Source organism: Mobula birostris, chromosome 6 (genome assembly GCF_030028105.1).
Source record: "Mobula birostris isolate sMobBir1 chromosome 6, sMobBir1.hap1, whole genome shotgun sequence".
Classification (NCBI taxonomy): domain Eukaryota; kingdom Metazoa; phylum Chordata; class Chondrichthyes; order Myliobatiformes; family Myliobatidae; genus Mobula; species Mobula birostris.
In genome coordinates this window covers 132,913,530-132,933,825 of record NC_092375.1, presented here as the reverse complement: position 1 = coordinate 132,933,825, position 20,296 = coordinate 132,913,530, and the positions used below count along the sequence as shown (strand labels likewise).

The 20,296-nt window shown below is 44.2% G+C and overlaps 1 protein-coding gene across 2 annotated transcripts in view; it reads right to left on the bottom strand.

Annotated features, from left to right (window-relative positions):
* LOC140199377 (collagen alpha-1(XVIII) chain-like) overlaps positions 1-14,588 on the bottom strand; it is a 295,614-nt gene extending 281,026 nt beyond the window's left edge. Inside the window, exons 1-2 of one of the 2 annotated variants that reach the window (XM_072261365.1) lie at positions 14,380-14,588; positions 14,177-14,250 (exon numbers count right to left, since the gene is read on the bottom strand). In XM_072261365.1, coding sequence (XP_072117466.1) covers positions 14,177-14,250; positions 14,380-14,390 — 85 coding nt within the window. In that variant the 5' untranslated portion in view covers positions 14,391-14,588. Of the gene's footprint in view, positions 1-14,149; positions 14,251-14,379 lie in introns of both variants that reach the window. The other variant, XM_072261366.1, reaches the window with a different exon arrangement.
* Positions 14,589-20,296: the final 5,708 nt, after the last annotated feature.

Sequence of the window (20,296 nt, the reverse complement as noted above, 5' to 3'; positions counted from 1 at the left end):
CCTGTTCCTAGGCAATATGACCTGGGAATTAGCGACACAATTTGTCAAGTGCAGAAATTTTGCAACAGGTATTTGGTGCCTACACCCCATTTCTGACACAATTTGAGGACTGTGAGAGATATGAAGTTAATTAACTGCTAATTTGGGAATGACCCTTTCTACATCTGGACCAAGGTTACTGACATGCTGAAGAAGCAATCTTGCAAGATTAAGGTCAATCTGACTTGAGCAGCTGCCTGGATGGAGCTGTAATCTTCAGTCGCCATCTTGGCTTGTTACAACCACAGCATTTGATGGATGTTGAGGTGCAAGTCAATAGACTATTGTTGAAGGAACTAAATCAGTTTGCAGAACGTTGATAAGTACAATGCTTTGATACTCTTTTAACAGCCTTTGAAACACAAGTAAGGAGACTATATGGATTACAGACCCTTTAAAAAGGGTATTTTCCACCCCCACCCCCAAATGCTTTTATTAAGCTTCTTTTGACTGTTCCTTAACCATCCAATCTCAACTCAATCCTAATTGTCATGAAAAGTTCCAAACACGATGTTTGAGAAAGTCTGCCATAATCCTTCTCAGTCTAAATCAGGGCACAATTTAGCCCTTGCTCAAGAGGATATTCTGCCTCTCCAATTTGTGAAAAGGATATCAAAGATTGCATTGATAAGCATATGTTAAGTGATACACAGTCTCCAACACACCAAATCTTTAATGAGGTGCCTTTTCAGAGAAAGCAGCTTTCAATCTGAGGCAGTGGCATAGTGACATGGTCTGGTAGAACCATTGCCTCTCAGTGGCAGAGACTGTGGTTCGATCCTAACATCTGGCTGTGTTTGCGTGGAGTTTCCAATTATCCATGTGAGTGTGGGCATCCCCTAGATTACTAGCGGCGGCATTTGTACATCTCGAGAGACGATGGTGTGACACTTTTTCTAATAGTTCTTGGGGTTGTAGACTTGGGGCTATTTACTCTTTCAAGAGGGGCTGTCCAGCCCCATGCTAGAGTGACAGTCTCTTTCATGGCGGCTGCAGGTGAAGGAAGAAGGTGCTCTGGGTGATGCAGCTCTGGCTCTCTTGTTGATGAGCACGTTGGTCCCTGCTATCTCAGCAGGTCATACACCGCTTTTGACTGCAGTCCTCCATGCTGTCCGGTCTTCAACTGTTTCTTCCCACGTGTTGAGGTCGATGCCTGCCAGCTTCATATCGCCTTTGCAGATGGCCCTGTAGCGAAGGCATGGTCTTCCTCGTGGGCGGTAACCCTCGCTCAGCTCGCCATGCAGCATGTCCTTGGGAATGCCTCCCCGATCCATCCATTTGACATGGCCCAACCATCTGAGCCGTCTGTGGCTGAGTAGTGCTTGGATGCTGGAGGTGTTGGCTCACTGCAGAGCCTCTGTGTTGGGGATTCTGTCCTGCCAGGAGATGTGCACTATGTGCCTGAGGCAGCATAGGTGGAACAAGTTCATCCCTTGGCTGATGTACAGCATCCAAGCCTCGCTGGCGTAAAGGACACATGCCTGGTAGATGTGCAGCTTGGTCGTCTGTTGTTCCACACTCTCCTGTTCAGTCTGGCCATGACAGCCGCAGCTTCAGCAATCCTGCTGTTCACCACTGCTTCGAGGGACACGGATGCCCCAGCTTGATTCCACAAGTCTTAGTGTTGGATTTATTGTTAGACTGATGGCCCAATATTTTGATGCAATTATGAAGAGGATAGGCCAGCAATTATAATTTCATTAGGAGCTTGAGGACGTTTGCTGTGTCACTAAGGAGTTTAGAAAATTTTGGTCAATGTATCATGGAAAACATTCTGACTGTTTTCATCACCCACCGATCAGCCGGCATGGAGGCGCCAATGCCCAGGATCAGACAGCTCCACCATGGACACCGGTGAGGACACCTTCAAAAGCCAGTGCCTCAACAATTCATCACCCACCAAGACGGACCCACCGGGCGGAGCTAAAGGTGGTTCCAGAGAATGACTTCTCCAAGCCCATCAGAACAGTTCAAATTCTTCTAATGCCTCTTTTCCCTTTTTCAAGGTGGTGGGGGCCTTGTCTCTGGTCTACAGCTACACTCACCCCTCCCCCTCCCAGTTTCACCTATCACCTTCCCCTCCTCCACCTTTTAGAGCTACTCCTCATCTCTTTTTCTCCAGTCCTGCTGAAGGGTCTCAGCCCAAAACGTCAACTGTACTCTTTTCTATAGATGCTGCCTGGCCTGCTGAGTTCCTCCAGCATTGTTTCTGCATTGCTTGGATTTCCAGCATCTGCAAATTTGCTCGTTTGAAATTTCACAGCATATATATCAATGATAATAAACTTGGCTCTGATTCTGTAATTCCCATTCGCAGCTTTACCAACAATACCCAGTAGTAACTTTATTAGGTACACCTGTACACCTGCTCATTAATGCAAATATCTAATCAACCAATCATGTGTCAGCAACTCAATGCAGACGTGGTCAAGAGCTTCCGTTGTTGTTGAGACCGAACATTAGAACGAGGAAGAAATGTGATCTACGTGACTTGGACTGTGGAATGATTGTTGGTGCACGACGGGGTGATCTGAGTATTTCAGAATCAACTGATCTCCAAGAATTCACACACACAAGTCTCTGGAGTTTATTGAGAATGGTGTGAAAAACAAAACACATCCAGTGAGCAGCAGTTCTGTGGGTGAAAAAGCCTTGTTAATGAGAGATCAGAGGAGAATGGCTAGACTAGTTCAAAGTGACAGGAAGTCAACAGTAACTCAAATAACCACGTGTTACAACAGTGGTGTGCAGAAGAGCATCCCTGAATGCACAAAAATTCAAACCTTGAAGTGGATGGGCTACAGTAGCAGAAGACCATGCCAGGTTCCACTCTTCTACGTAATAAAGTGGCCACCGAGTGTATGTTGCTCCTTTAATATAAAGTATTCCCGCAGAGTTAGCAGAAAAAAAGCAGTACCAAGCCACAAAGGAATATCAATCATCATGAGGGAAAACGCCAGGTTTTAAGGGGTAGCTTAGAAGGAGAGAGAGAAGGATACAGCATAGCCTCTCACAGAAAGTACGTAATTAAAAACGGTTTTCATCTGCCACCTTTCAGTAAAACCTTACACTGAGTAGGCGCCCCGAAGAGGGAATGATATTAACTGACAGAAGAATCTACGGAGCTAACTGGAAGAACAGAGGAATCAAGTTTTTGTGGGTTTCCTTTGAGTAGGAGAAAACTAATGTGGAAAAAAAAACACAAAGGTTATGGGTGTGGATGGAATCGTTGGCACTTATAACAGGGAGGTTTGGAAGAATACTTAGATAATTGAATAGAGCAGTCAGAGCTTTAGGGCAAAATCATATTACAGACAGAAAAAAGATTAAAGCTATTAAAAAACCCTAGCTTTATTTATCACATGTACATCGAAACTGCAGGGCAGACCAGAAACCGTGGCTGACTGCAGAGGTTCGCACACTGCTTCGGGATCAGGACGCTGCCTTCAGATCGCGGGACAGGATGACTCCAAGGTCAGGAGAGCTGTGCTCTCCCATGCCATCAGGAAGGCAAAGTGAAGTACTCACAGAAAATTCAAAGACACCTTTGTAACACCAGGGTCATGAGGCACATGTGGCGAGGTATACAAATCAGAACAAATTACAAGTCCACCCTACACATTAACAACAGCGATGCCTCCCTTCTTAAAAGCCTGATTGCCTTCAGTGCACGATATGATACAATGAGTAATGTGATATCAAGGAAAGCCTCCCTCTCCCCGAGGAACAGGCACTCTGTCTGGACATAGTCAATGCGAGGAGGATCCTGGCAAGGATAAACCCATGCACAGCTCTGAGGCCAGACAACATACCTGATCAGGTACTCAGGGACTGTACAGCCCAGCTAACAGAGGTTTTAGCAGAATTTGAAACAGTCCACTGTCCCTGCAGTCTTCAAGGCAGCCAGCATTATTCTGGTGCCAAAGGGAGTGACAATAACTGGCCTGAATGATTACCGCCCAGTGGCACTGACCAACATTCATGAAGTGCTTTGAGCAGCTGGTAATTGATTGTATAAAATCCCACCTTCCAGATGTGTTGGACCCTTTCCAGTTTGCTTCCCACTGAGACTGGTCCACTGATGTCAGAGCCTTGGAGTTCCACTCTGTTCTGTGCCACCTAGAAAATAATGTCCTATTTGCCAGAACGTTGTTCGTCAACTTCACCTTGGCGCTTAACAGCATCATCCCTGAGAGGTAGACGGGTAAACCATCCTCATTGTGAATCAACACACCTCTCCGTAACTGAATCATAGACTTCTTCATGGAAAGGCCCCAGTCAGTTCAAGTTGGCAGCAACATTTCAAGCTCCATCACACTGAGCACTGGTGATCCCCTCTGTTATTCACAGGCTGCCTCGCAAACGCACTGTCCGATCCAGCTCCAGCTACATCATCAAGTTTGCTGGTGATACAACTGTAGTTGGCCTCATCAGCAACAGTGATGAGTTAGCATGTGGAGAGGCTTGTCAAATGGTGTGAGAACAACCCGAGTCTCAATATGGACAAGACAAAAGAGGTGATTGTGGATTTCAGGAAGGTGCAAGTCAACCACTCTCCAATGCAAATCAATGGCTCTGCCATGGAGAAAGTGAAGAGCACAAAGTTCCTTGGTGTGCACATAACATACAATCTAACCTGGACTCACAACACCTCCTTATTGGTCAAGACGACACATCAGCAGCTACACATTCTGAGGACATTGAGGTACGCAAGGCCTCCCAACTCCATGCTAACAACCTTCTACAGGAGGACCACTGAGAGTGTCCTATCTAGCTATATCATTATGTGGTATGGATACAGCTAAGCACTGTACCACAAGACTCTACAGAGGATAGTGAAATCTACCAAGAGGATCACTGGCGTTTCCCTCCCCCCCCATTTGTGACATTTACTGGCAGCATTGTAGATGAAGGGCCTGAAGTATTCTCTTTTTCCTCTCTCACCTTATCTCCTTACTCAATCTTCACCTCCCTCAGGTGCTCCTCCCCCTTTTCCTTCTTCCATGGCCTTCTGTCCTCTCCTTTCAGATTCCCCCTTCTCCAGCCCTGTATCTCTTTCACCAATCAACTTCCCAGATCTTTACTTCACCCCTCCCCCCCAGTTTCACCCATCACCTTGTGTTTCTCATCCCCTCCCACCACTTTCTAACTCTGACACCTCATCTGTTTTTCCCCCAATCCTGATGAAGGGTTGCCCGAAATATCATCTATACTTTTTCCATAGACTGGCCTGGCCTGCTGAGTTCCTCCAGCATTTTGTGTATGTTGCCTGAAGCAGAGTTGAGGATTCCTAACACCCTATCACAGAATCTCTTTGACCCACTACCTCTTTGAATTATATTTATTAACTTAAGGTGGTAATATTTTGTTTTATGTGTTGTGTGATATATATATATATATATATATATATATATATATATATATATATATATATATATATATATATACAGTATGTCATATGAATGCGCCATGGTCCAGGGGAACGTTGTTTCATTTGGTTGTATACATGTACAGTCAAATGACAATAACATTTGAACTTGATCTTGAACTTGAACATCAAAAAGTAGTAAAATGAGTCACTTGCCTCCAATCAGATCAGCGAGGATTATGCTGGGGACAGCCCGCAAGTGTCGCTACGTTTCCGGTGCTACAATAGAATGGCCACAATCTACCAACCCTAACCGTACGTCTTTGGAATATGGGAGGTAACCGGAACACCCGGAGGAAACCCACACAGTCACGGAGAGAACATACAAACTCCTTACGGACTGTGGTGGGAATCAAACCCTATTTGATGACGGCTGGTATTGGCAAGCAATTGCACTTGCCACTACACTATCATGCCACCTGAGCTGACGCACATATGACTCCAATTCGTAAGGAATATGGAAATGAATGGAATATCTCAGACAGGCTTCTGATGGTCAGCATTGACACGGTAGGCTGAATGGCCTGTTTCTGTGTCTCTATGAACCGCTGGCAATGGGTGGGAAAAGAACAACGTAGGCAGCAACACTTCAGATGCACTGCAGGACTGGTGGCTCCAGGAACAAAGGCTGCTCTGGAGGCAACACAAGTATGCATCGAGGCAGACGATTTGGGCTCTGGATAACACATAGCTCAGGTCTAGCTTCGAATGTGTCACAGCATCCACCCTCACTTGTGTCAATTCAGGCAAGTGTGACTGGGGGTAAAAAAAAACCACAGAAAACTGATGGGAGCTAGCCTAACAGAATATGCTGAGTAACCACTCCCCACCCTCCAAGTCCAACCCGAGAAGAGCACAGCCACACACGAGTAATGTGACAAGGTGCTCTTGGAGAAACCTGGTCTCAAAGTCAAGTTTCTTGTCACATGCACAAGTACATGCATCCAGAGATGCAATGAAAATTTTTAGATCAGATTGCTAAAGCCAAGCCCAGTATCTGGAGGGACGTCAGCAGGCAGAGAGCTCGAGGGAACAAATTCTACAGCAGATGACCTTGGCAGCACGAGACCAAGCAGCCAATAGGGGAATGGTCAAAATCAACAATGTGCAAGCACGGGAGAAATAGCAGTCTGCAAGAACCAAGAGGTTACCCACAACCTAAAGAAGATGGCGAAGGCAGGTACTCTCACAACATTTAAGAAATATTTGGACAAGCACTTGAATTGGCAGCACATCACAGGCTAATAAATGGTATTACTTTACTTGATGGTTGGCATAGACATAGTGGGCCAAGGGCTTGTTTGTATGCTGTATGGTTTTATGAAATAGAGAGGTGAGGCCATGGAAGGACTTGATGGATGAGAATCCTAAATTCAACATCTTGCTGACTGGGAGCCAATAATGGACAAGCTGGTATTCTGGGTAACAAACAAAATGGTGGAGTTTGTGTTTTGCTCCATATTCCAGCATCTGCAACCTCTTAGGTCTCCATGCTGGTATCCTGGGATGGACAGAAATTGGACCCATGCATCCTGGTTTCACCAAACTCCTGAAGGCTTTGCACTGTGTATATAGTGAACTAGGGTAGGTACACATCATCACTGGGTAAACATTTAAATAAGAGAAAATACGATGTGATGAGGGGTATCGGCCAAAATGCTGACTGTTTAGTTCCCTCTGTGGATGCTGCCTGACCTGCTGAGTTCCTCCAGCACTCTGTGTCGCTCTGGATTAACAGCATCTGCATTCTCACTTGTGTTTATAATCTGATCTCAGTCTAGCCCGAACTTGCAACTGAGTTTCAATATAAAGGCAACACACACAAAATGCTGGAGGAACTCAGCAGGCCAGGCAGCATCTATAGAAAAAAGTAAACAGTCGACGTTTCAGACCAAGATCCTTCATCAGAACTGGAAAAAAAAATAAGTTAGAGCAAAAAGATGGGAGGAAGAGGCACAAGGTGGCAGGTGATAGGTGAATCTGCAAGAGGGGGAGGAGTGAAGTAAAGAGCTGGGAAGCTGAGGAGTGAAGGATTAAAGGGTTGGAGAAGGGGGAATCTGATAGGAGAGGGTAGAAGACCATGGAAGAAAGGGAAGGGGGAAGAGCACCAGAGGGAGGAGATGGGCAGGTAAGGAGACAAGGTGAGAGAAGGAAATGGGAATGGTGCGGGGGGAGGGGAGCAATTACCGGAAATTCATCACCTGCACTTCTTCCTCTTCTCCCCCCATGTTGTTGGTGTAACTTCTCATCTTTTTTTCCAGTTCTGATGAAGGGTCTCAGCCTGAAACAACTGTTTACTCTTTTCCATAGATGCTGCCTGGCCTGCTGAGTTCCTCCAGCATTTTGTGTGGGTTGCTTGGATTTCCAGCATCTGCAGACTTTCTTGTCTTTAAACATAAAAGCAGTGCCACCCTGCCTTTCTCCTGAATCAGGCAGTTGTGTCCAAGTTCCGGGCACAAAATCTAGGCTGACATTCCAGAACTGCTTCCGGTCCCTTCCTTTCCTGTCCTGATGAAGGATTTTAGCCCTAAACATTGACTGTTTATTCCCCTCCGGAATTGAATACCAGCATAGAAATGCATTTTATGTGTTGCTCGAGATTTCCAGCAGTGTTTATTCAAGAAATACTATGTATCCTAGGTGGTGAATTGTGGGTGAGACAGATGTTCCACCTAACCCTGCTGGTGGGCGTCAATGCTCTTTCAGTGAAGAATGACAAGAGGTACAAAGATTCAACCCTAATTTCTGCCCTACCCCACACTGGTGCCCTGCATAACCTTTATTCCTCAACCCTTGCGGCTGCGTGCTGTGTGTGTGCTACCCATCTGCCATTACAAAAGGGAATTTGCTCAGAAGCACTTTGAAATAAGTGGGAAGAATGCTACATGTAATGCAACCGTTATATACTCATAACAATTATATGAAGGTATATACACTTTTGTTATGAGTGTATGAATACATACTTATATGTGTGACTGTGTATACTTACGGATAATGCCACAGTCATCAGATACTGGTACTTGGGTTTCATAGGATTGCTCCTATATTTATGTTTTTTATGCTTATTGTGTTTTTTATGCTGCAGCAACAATCTGGAGCAACAATCACTCCGATCTCCTTTACATTCATGTACAGAAGAATAAAAATAAACAATCTTGAACATTGAAATAAACAGCAATTATGAAAATGTGAAAAGGTGCTGGCAGGCTGATTTCAAACTAAAAATTTGAGTTCAGAAGTAATAACATCTTCCCGCAATGGGAATGCACCTGGAGTGTTGTGTATAACTTTTGTTCGGCTTCCTTTCCTTACCCAAAAAGGAATGGACTTGTAAAGAGAGTTCAATGAAGATTTGCCAGACTGATTTCTATGATAGTGAGCTTGTGTAATAGGAGACTGGTTGTCCAGATCTGTATTCACTAAAGTTTAACAGAATGAGGGGTGATTGCATTGAAACTTGCAAAACTCTTACACAGCTCATCAGGGAAAATATTTCCCCTGGCTGGGATTAGTGTCTAGACAGTCAGATATAACCTCAGAATAATGGCTCGGACATTGAGGACTGGAACAAAACGACATTTGTTTGGAATTCACTATCTCTGGGAGTGCTGTGTATGCTTAATTGTTATGTTTATCCAAATTAGAGATTGATAGATTTTGGGATATTAAAGGGAATCCGGTGTTATGCAGATAGGGCAGGAAAAGGACAAAGGTAAGAGGTCAGCCATCATCTTGATGAATGGCAGAGCAGGTTTGAGGGACCAGATTACCAAACCTGCTCCTAAATCCAAAGCTTTTATGTCTTATTTCACAACAGGCATTAGCTGCCTGTTATCTGTAACCTTCCTCAAAGACTCACAGACTACACAAAGGTGTTTATACAGAGCCAATGTAATCACTGTCAGTGGACAGTCACAACATCCCACAGGTCATTTAAGGTTTGAGAGGTGATTAAGCCCAGCAAATATTATAACAATATTGCAAAGTTCTGTGGGCTATGAAGGATCAGTAACACAGAAGGATTTCAGATTTACTTCTCAAAATATGAAACACGCTTAACTGTTGCAACAGAATTGCACAAAAGTCAGCCACCCCATTAAAAACAAGGAAATGCTGTTTAAGTCATTAAGTATTGTGCTTCATAGGAAAAATGAATCAGTTTCTGATGCCTTCTGTAATAGACTGATGGAAAGGCGAAATTCCCAATACAGTGCTGACTCCATGTCTAAATTTCATTCACAGGAACCATTAATCAGTGCATACATTATGCAATAGCCATACCCCTTGCTTCAAGACAGACCAAAATAAGCCATATTCAACATAATTCGATAAGATATTTTTCATCGAGGAATTAATGACTGCTCACTATAGAGGTCATCACCTATACACATGGTCAGTGTGAACGTAGCTCCAAGTCACCGAAAGCTCTGCTGCCCCAGATCCTAACTTGCATGGTTTCTTTCACCTTTCAAGTTTGCCAGCTGACCACGGCCATGTCTTCATAGCAAAAATCACCACCCTCACATGCCACTCCCTTTCTCGAGCCATCTGCCCACCTACAACACCGCAGAATCTGCCGATATCTACCGAGAATGCAGACGCTGGAATCTGAAGCAGCCGAGCATCTGCTGAAGAAACCCAGTGGGTCAAGCGTCCGTGGGAGGGAAAAGAATTGTCAACGTTTCTGGTCGAAACCCTGCATCAGGGTTTTGACCCAAATGTCGACAATTCCTACCTCCCCCACCCCCCCACCATGCTGCTTGACCCTATAAGTTCCTCCAGATTCTGTTTCTTACTCCAAAATCTGTGTTGTGCGTATTTTCACTTTCACTGCACTTCCATTTTTCTTGCTCCCGTCACTGGTAGCAGTACCTTCAACACCATTCTCCACATTCCCTCTCCACCTTCCTTCAAACCGCAAGTCTTGAAGCCTGTTACAATATTTGATCTGATGTCAGATGTTGTCAGCGCACCGTTAGAGTCTAGTACATGAAAATAAATCATTGCTGAATCAGTTTCTTAGCTGAGATTAGTGTCTTTATAAATGATTCACCATTCTCTCCGACCCTACTCTAACTAATGACAACACACGCAAAACTTATCCCAAGTCAAAACTAATACCAGGTACACCTGTATCAGAGTATTCCTCACCATTCCCATACAACTTGGCTCTCAAACATTTCAGAATCTGCTTTAATATCACTGACTAACATCATGAAATTTGTTGTTTTTGGAGGAAACATGCATGGCATTGGTGCTTTGTAATAGAATGCATTGATCTGACAGTATATTGTTGAGAAGGATGTATATGAATTGCAATTCCTGTGTATAGTACGAATAAAGAATACGATTAAAATAAGCAAATTCCCAATATGTCCTGCATGAGCTACATGACCCTCAAACTCACACACTTGCAACACTCACCCTACTGTAAGATAGTCACCACTTTACCCCATACTGTCTCATGCCCTGCCACACAGAGAGCTTACACTGTGACTTTGTCAGGCAACTGCCTTCCACCCTCTGAAAGTGTGGTGAAGGGAAAGCCAAGGGAAATCTGCACACCACAACACCCTTCATTCATGATCAACTACAGGCAGCCAGTGCACTGGTCAGGGGAGCACCTTGGAAAGCTAGTTCCCTGTAAGGGACTGAGCCAGTACGTCATTCATCGTTGTGACATTCCAAAGCCAATGAAGTGCTTCAAGTGCTGTTGCAATGGAGGCAGAAATAATTTCCACACTGCAGGATCCTGTGAGCAGCAATGAGTTAAACGACCAGATAAAAGTGTCATTGAGCTACTGTTAGTAGACCACTGACCCGAATCCCAGAGATCTGGGCTCAATCCAACAGGTTCTCCCTTTGACCCCATGGGTATTCTCCCACATCCCAAAATGTACAGGTTGGAAGGTTAATTGGCCATTGTGAGGTAACTCCTGGTGTATAGGCAACTAGTAGAATTGTGGGGGGGGGGGTTCACGTCTATGTGGGGAGAATAAAAACTGCAACTGGATCCTCGACTTCCTCACTGAAAGACCACAATCTGTGCAGATTGGAAAAAAACATCTCTACCTAGTGACAATCAACACTGGTGCACCTCAGGGATGTATGCTATGCCCATCGCTCTACTCTCTCCCTACACCCATGATGTGTGGCTAGGCACGGCTCAAATGCCATCTATCAATTTGCTGATGACGCAACTACTGCTGGCAGAATCTCAGATGGTGATGAGCGGGTGTGCAGGAGTGAGATATACCAGCTAGTTGAGTGGTGTCACAGCTACAACCTCGCACTCAATGTCAGTAAGACCAAGGAACTGATTGTGGACTTCAGAAAGGGTAAAACAAGGCTATACACACCAGTCCTCAGAGGCATTAGAAGCAGGGAGAGTGAGCAATTTCAAGCTGCTGGATATCAATATCTGAGGACCTAACCTGGACCCAATGTATCGATGGAGCTATAAAGAAGGCAAGACAGTGGCTATATTTCATTGGGAGTTTGAAGAGACTAGGTATGTCACTAAAAACATTCACATAAATCTCCACGGATGTACCATGGACAGCTTTCTAACTGGCTGCATCACTGTCTGGTATGGGGGGAGGTACTGCACAGGATCAAAGTAAGCTGCAGAGAGTTGTGACATTAGTCAGCTCCATCATCGGCACTAGCCTCCACAGTATCCAGGACATCTTCAAGGAGCGGTGCCTCAAAATAGCGTGTCCATCATTAAGGACCCCTATCACCCAGGATATGCCCTGTCCTCATTGCTACCATCAGGAAGGAGGTACAGAAGCCTGAAGGCACACCCTCAAAAATTCAGAAACAGCTTCTTCCCCTCTGCCATCTGATTTCTGAATGGACATTGAACCCATGAACACTACCTCACTACTTTTTTATTTCTAGTTTTGCAATATTTATTTAATTTAACTAACACACATGTTATTTAATACACATAATTACTCACTATTTTTTCTCTACTATGTATTGCACTGTACTGCTGCTGCAAAGTTAACAAACTTCACAACATAGGCCGGTGATATTAAACCAGATTCTGATTCAAATGGGGTTAGTGGAAATGGGTGGCCGGTGGTCGTCACGGACTTGGTGGGCTGAAGGGCCTGTTTTCATTCTATGACTGTACAATCTGTTGTCTGCTTGTATTTGAAAATTAAATTTTGAGGTAAAGGTTAGTGATCTTCTCCCAAAATAACAGGCAGGGTATCTTTTATGTGCCAAAGGGTGAAGTGGCAGTGAATAACCCAGCTGGCAGGCTGCGATGACAGTACACTCCTCACTGCATTGTCAGCCTTTCACTGTGCCTCGAGCCCACCACCTTTTGACTTTGGGAGGGACTGCCTCCTTTGATGCACACTTAGGCAGGCAGATGTCACATGCAAAGCAGGATCTCAATCTGCTGCCTCTCATCTTCATCTGCTCACTTGTGAGGAGGGCTGAAAGGGGAGAGCTGGTGGGGTTAGGGCAAGTGGGCTTTCACTAAATACTCTTATCAGCATTTAGTCTAACCAACACTACAGAGGCCGATTACCTAGTCACTACCTCTATCCTCCTTGTGGGGTTTGGTTTCTGTTACTTTCAACCACTGCATCACAGTTGATAGATTTAATCTCACAACATTTAAGACCAGCAATTGAATTGCTACGGCTAAATGACTAAATGCAGGTAAATGAGGCTAATACAGGTAGCGACAATGGTCAGCGTGTTTGTAGTGGGTTAAGGGGCTTGTTTCTATGATGTATCACGGACTCATGCACTCCAGCATCACAGAAGGCAAGTTTCCCTTTTGGGATCACAGTGGGCCAGACTGCTTGCCAGCTCACTGGATATCCATGGCTTTTTTTTTTGCCAGATAGACATCCAGACATCCAAAGGAAAACAGATCCACTCAGTAAAAGCACACACATGGGGGCAACAACTAAAGCTTAGTGAAAGGAATCAGAGGGCCTGGAAAATTTCTACAAAGATCAGACCAGGGTTGAGATGACATACATCTTTGAAGGTTATGGATACCTGGGCCCCATCACTATATAAGGTTGAAGGATTACTGTACCTGATAAGGCCCTTTCAGATCGTTTCACAGGGGAGGGAGATGATTCAACAACTTTGGCCACTGGGAAATTTATCTTTCGAAAGAGATTACCGTGTTCACTACACAAAGAGTGGTTTAAACAGCAGCAGCATTGAAGAGGAAGGTAGGGACAGCAGATATCTGGGAATAGTTTGAGATGAACTGCAGTGAAGGAGAGACACCAGCAGTAACCACAACGGCATTTCCGTTCCGTGCCTTCCGAATAAATCAAAGCGACCCCAAGCCAACGCTGAGACGCGCGGGGCATTTCAAACGCACCCCGCCAGCAAATTCCACCGAGAACCGGATTCTCTCGCACTCCCGTTATCTTGCAACCTTCTCAAAGTTTCTGCCAGCTGCAGGCTCAGCCGTGAGAATGCCCCGAAGCTTGCGGTAACCGGGGCATGTCGATTTATCCAAGCCTCCTTACCCAATTTCCGAAACAGGCACAAGTTCCAGACCCCCAAACACATTGCTAAACGAAAGCTCCCCACTGATCCCCAAAACTTGCAAAGCCACATAACTATTACCTCAGTGAACCGATTCTTTGCAAAGAAGGACATACAGATCAAAAGCAACCTGGTTAAACAATTCACCCCGTTTCTTGCGCGCACACACTTCACCTGGATCCTGGGAGGCTGTTAAAACACCGAGAAACAAAACGACGAAGATCGTTGACTTCCACTGCAATGGGCACCTGCGAAGAGTGAAGCGGGGGAAAAAGTTAGAAATACACGCAAAAGTTCTTTTTTTAGGTGGTTGTTTTTAGAGTCGGGGTAAGTTTTCCTAACTAGTGAAAGGATCATACACAGACTGGGACACTCACCTCCCATGCATGGCTACGACTGCTATGACTTGCACAAAGCGGTAAGCGGCAGAAACGAGGGACTTGGATTTTCCCAGCCGTGGCTGAACAGCTGACTCAAGAACAACGAGTATTTGAAAGGGGGGGGGGAGAGAAAGGGAGCCGCGAGGGGGGAGGCAGAGAGGCGGGCAAAAAGTATTAACTCTCTCTGCCCCGGGCAGTGGAATTCCCCTGGGTCCTATTGCCTGGTTAACCAAAAGTCGTCAAATCGAAGCTTTCACACAAATGAATGGCTGGGTGTCGTTAATTCAAATCTGATGTACACATCTATTTGAACCAGGGAGGGAGGGGCGAAAGATTATCCCATGGGCAAACGTTCTCCCTCTGTCCTGTTCCCTAATCTCTGACTCTTCCCCACGACACGGGAAGATCTGACTCAGAGGACACTGGCATTTGAAAATCCAACTCGGCAGATATTAGAAATCTGAATCATAACCAGAAAATGCAGGTGGCAACACTCAGCAAGCCAGGGCAGCATGTTTGGAAAGATGGTGAATCACGTCTCGATTTGTTTCCCTCTATAGATGATGCCTGACCCACTGATTTCCGCCAACAGCTCGTTTTCTGCCAACTTATTGCTTCCATGACAATGTTTCTGTTTCTTTTTCTACAGAAGCTGCTTGCTCTGTTGAGTGCTTCCAGCATCACCTGCACTTAAAGTGTCTATCCTTATTTCCTCTGTGTATGTTTTCATGTTCTGTCTTTCCCACTGCACTGTGCTGAGTGTGGATATATACCGGCCATCTCTCCCTCCTGGGAATACAACCATTGGCAGCTGAGCTGCCCAAATATAGTTATTCCTATCTCAGGTTGGGGGACATAATTTCAACTGTCCCTGGTGTTGCTGATTTACTGTGTATCAGGCCTGTTGATGCAACCACCCACCAGTTTCCACCCAGCTCACAAGAGTCACCTGCCGCTTGTTTCAAACTCATCACCTGCAGCCTATTTAACCCCAATTTTCATCCACAGTCCTTGCTCACACATTGAACCAGCTGGCCTCAACCAGTTGCTCCTAGCTTTCACTCTCACTGCCTAAAGTTTACCTCATTGCCTGTTGTGTTTGATTTCTGTTACCCCTTACTTTATAGCCCCTTGTGGCTTGTTATTTTGCAGCGCGTTATTAAAGTTACTGTTCAAAGATGAATGGTCTCTGCATTGGGGTTAAACCTCCACTATGTTTCCTGACATTGTTAGAAATGGAGAAATAATCTACCATCAAGCACCCTCAACATCCAGGCCATACTCTCCTCTCTCTACAACCATCCCTTAGGCCATAATCCCCACTCTCTACAACCGTCCCGTAGGCTTTCCCTCCTCTCTCTACTACCGTCCAGGCCGTACTCTTCTCTCTCTACTACCATCCCGTAGGCCATCCTCTCCTCTATCTACTACTGTCCTGTAGGCTGTACTCTCCTCTCTCTGCTACCATCCTGTAGGCCATATTCTCTTCCCTCTATAGTAAATATATATCTGTCTATTAAATAGTTCAATTAAGATGAGTAGTATAAAAACTAGAAATTTTTTAATAAGGTAGTGAGGTAGTTTTCATTGGTTGAGTGTCCATTTAGAATTTGGATGGCGAAGTGGTTGAAGCTGTACCTGAATTGCTGAGTGTCTGCCTTCAGGCTTCTATACCAACTTCCTGATGGTAGCAATGAAAAGGGGGAATGTCCTGGGTGGTGGGGGTCCTTGATGATGGAATCCACCTTTCTGAGGCACCGCTCTTTGAAAATGTCTTGGATACCATGGAGGCTAGTAACCATGATGGGGCTAACTAAGTTTACAACTCTCTGCAGCTTACTACAATCCTGTGCAGTAGCCCCCCCCCACCAATACCAGACAGTGATGCAACCAGTCAGAATGCTCTCCACAGTACACCTGTAGAAGTTTTCAAGTATTTTAGGTGACAACCCAAATCTCTTCAAACTCCTGATGAAATCTAGCTGCTGTCTTGCCTTCTTTATAGCTGCATCAATATAGATCCTCAGAGATCTTGACACCCAGGAACTTGAAATTGCTCACTCTCTCCACTTCTGATCCCTCTATGAGTTAACAAATTTCATGACATATGCCGGTGATAATAAACATGATTCTGATTCTAATTGTTTTGTGTTCCCTCATCTTAACCTCTCTGAAGTTTACAATCAGTTCTTTGGTTTTACCGATGTTGAGTGCAATGTTGTTATTGTGACACCACTCGAGTAGTTGGTATATCTCGCTCCTGTACACCTCTTGTCACCATCTGAGATTCTGCCAACAATGTTTGTATCAGCAGCAACTTTACAGATAGAATTTGAGCTATGTCTAGCCACAGAGTCATAGGTATAGAGAGTAAAGCAGGGGGCTAAGCACACATCCCTGAGGTGTGCCAGTGTTGATGGTCAGTGAGGAGGGGATGTTATTACCAATCCACACAGATCGTGGTCTTCCGGTGAGGAAATTGTGGATCCAGTTGCAAAGGGAGGTACAGAGTCTCAGGTTCTGTAGGTTTTCAATCAAGACTGTAGAGATGATTTTGTTAAGCACTGAGCTGTAGTCAATGAATAGTATTCTGACATAGTGTCCTCTGGAGAGTGTAGTATATTCTGTTCAAAAGCTCTTTCTATTGACCTGATTGGTTTGTTTAAAGTCTGTGATGCTCTTTTCCCACCGGTCAGCTATCACACTGCGGAGCCCATTTCTGTTTCCATGCACCCTGGGGGTATAAACAATAGCACGTGCAGAGAGTTCGCTTTCCTTCCTTCCTGCACCCATGGGGCCGACCAAGCTGAGTACACGACCAGCACTGAAGGACCACTGAGAAGGAGCATTGCAGACATAAATGGGGACCACTCCCCACCCACCACCCCAGGGTTTGTCTAGGTAAGTATCCGTTCATACCATGCTTACTTCTTGGGTTTCATGAATTGGAGACATTGAGCAGAGTATCCATTCGTTTAAAGGGTAACTGAATGTACAGTGTCATGGTTTTAGGTAACTTGGACAAAAACTTGTTCAGCTAGACACCCGATTTAGTGTTTCGCTGTTCATTTCTCAAATAAATATCTGGCGTACCCATTTTTACCTTTGTGTCACCTGCTCTCCCACATAATACATGGTAGGTATTTGATTTGTCCAGGTGATCCAAGGCTGTGTGAATGGTACTTAATCTGTATCTAAGCAAATCCTGCCATCTTCCCACCAAGTAAATATTCCTGGCGTCAGCTTCACATATGTCTCTATTCAAATGTTCTCTCAGCCTGCATTCCACCTTGCACCCTTTATAAACTTCCTCACCTCCTAAATCCCACCAGTCTCATCTCATGTCATGTTCACCTGTTGCCACTATGCCTGCTGATCTACGTTGACATCTTACATTTATAGTCCTCATCCTTTCCTCAATTCTGCATTTTTCCAAAGGTAAACCTAGGGCTCTGTCCCTCCCTCTGCAGCCGGATCCTTGACTTCCTCATCGGAAGAGTGCAGCCAGTACAGAACGGAAATAACATTTCCTCCTTGCTGACAAACAACACTGGCACACCTCAAAGATGTGAGCTTAGCCCACTGTTCTACTCTCCTATGCCCATGACTGTGTGACTAGGTGTTGCATATTTAATATTTCAGTAATATTTGAGTAATATTGCAAATATATTGGTTAATTAAGCAATCTTTATTTGCTTAACTATTTCAACATGGGTTATATGTAAAACTACGTGAATAGCATACATTCATTCTGGCACCACATCAGAAGAGTGTGCCTCACTACAGTAAAACAAAGTAGGCACATTTATCCCCAGTCCCATGTTTTTCTTTTCATTCATTTTTTGAGTTAGAAACATAACAATGGTGATGAGAAAATTTTAAAACCATCTACTTGTTGGTGCAGCAAGACATCCGAGTTAAAAAAACGAAATGCAGCACATTCTTTTCTTTGGAAGCAGTAGAGGAAGATGGTCAAGTTAAATAAAAGGCAGTAAACAGATGAAATTCATGGGTCGTAATCGGTGGTTCTGGGTGATAATCATAAAAGAATAGAATAAATAGATGCATTTGATTGCACAGCAAATAACGGCTGATGTATACTGAGTGAATTTTGAAGCAAATGAAACAGCCAATGAGAAATGAGTACCTGTTTTGCTGACAGCAACAGGTGGAAGAGCATACAGCTTACTTAGAAGTTTAACAGCTCCAACCAAACCAGCCACAATGAGCTTTTCTGCTATCATAAAAGTAATGCAGTAACATTTAGAACTGAAAGCATTGTTGATTGCAGAATGTTTTAGGTTTATAAGTGGAATCAAAAGGAAGGAGAGTCCATTTCAGCACATAGCTGCTGAATTGAAGAGATTGTCTGAGCATTGTTGGTTTAGTTATAGGTTAAATGTTGTGCTGAAAAATTGTTTAGCTTGTGGAATCTCACAAGAAAGTATTTTTCAATGACTCCTAACTGAAGCACAATTCACATTTAAAACAGCAGTTGAAGTCACTGTATCAATGGAAACAGCAATCAGAGATGCGAGTGAGTTGCAGTCAGGAATGAGAGTGAGCATGAAGAAAATTGCAACATCCAAATAGAAGCCTGCCTGGCTGAACAAGTTACTGCTGTAGCAGGGGCTCACATACACTAGACCAATGCAGGATTGAAGGCAGAACATGTAGAAAATGCAACAAAATAGGACACCTACAAAGAGCATGTCGGGCAGACAAAAATAGATCAACTGTACTGGGAAGAGAAAAAGATATAAAGTTGACTTGCAGTTTCAAAAAGAGCACTAATCTGTGTGCTGTGGATGATAAATCTGATAATGATGAGAATTTCACAGGACTGTTTCGCCTTGAGATTTATAAAGTGAAAACTGACAATAGACAAGCAATATGACTGACATCAGAAGTGAACAGTAAATTAATTAAAATGGAATTGGACGCTGGTTTGGCTGTTTCAGTCATTCCACAAAATGAGTTTAAATGCCATTTCAAAGATATTGAACTGAAGCCCACGGATATCCAACAAAGAACTTACACTGGAGGAAAGCTAACTCCTGTGGAAATAATATTTGTAACAGTGAAATATAGCTACCAACAAGCCACATTGGGCTTGTATGTGGTAAAGACAGGAGGGCCAGCTTTGCAGAGTCATGAGTGGCTGAGACAATTACATTTTGATTGGAGATCCATCCACCATTTGCCTGCCATATCCCCTGCAATGGATTCAATTGAAAGCAAATTAAGAAAGGAACTGGATGATGTCACAGCAATGTTCAAGGATGACATCAGAAAACTCAAACATATCAAGGGTAAAATAGTGTTAAATGAAAATATCACACACAAGTTTTACAAAGTCCATCCTTATACCAGACATGATAAAGTAGCCAGTGAGCTAGATCGAATGGAGGCCAAAGGAATTCTTTCCAAGGTTGAGTGGAGCCCATGGGCAACACAAGTTGTTCCAGTAGACAAGAAGGGTAGGTCTGTCAAGATCTGTGGTGACTTTAAGGTCACCATCAACCCAGTACTGAAAGTAGAACAATACCCTCTGCCCTGGATAAAGGATATCTTTGCAAACCTTTCTGGAGGGAAACACTTCAGCAACATGGACTTAACTAAGGCCTACATAAAGATGGAGATGGAAGAAGAGTCTAGGGTTTCTCACCATAAACAATCACAAAGGGCTTTATTGCTATAATAGGCTTATTTTTGGAGATGCATTTGCACATGTAATCTGACAGAAAGCTATGGACCAAGTATGGCACCCAGGCACTCAGTGTTACCTGGATGACATCATTGTCGTCAGTGAGGATGACAAGGAACATCTCCAAAATCTCAATACAGTGTTAAAAAGAGTAGAAGATTATGGGCTCAAATCATGATGCAGCAAGTGTGAACTTTTTAAACTAAG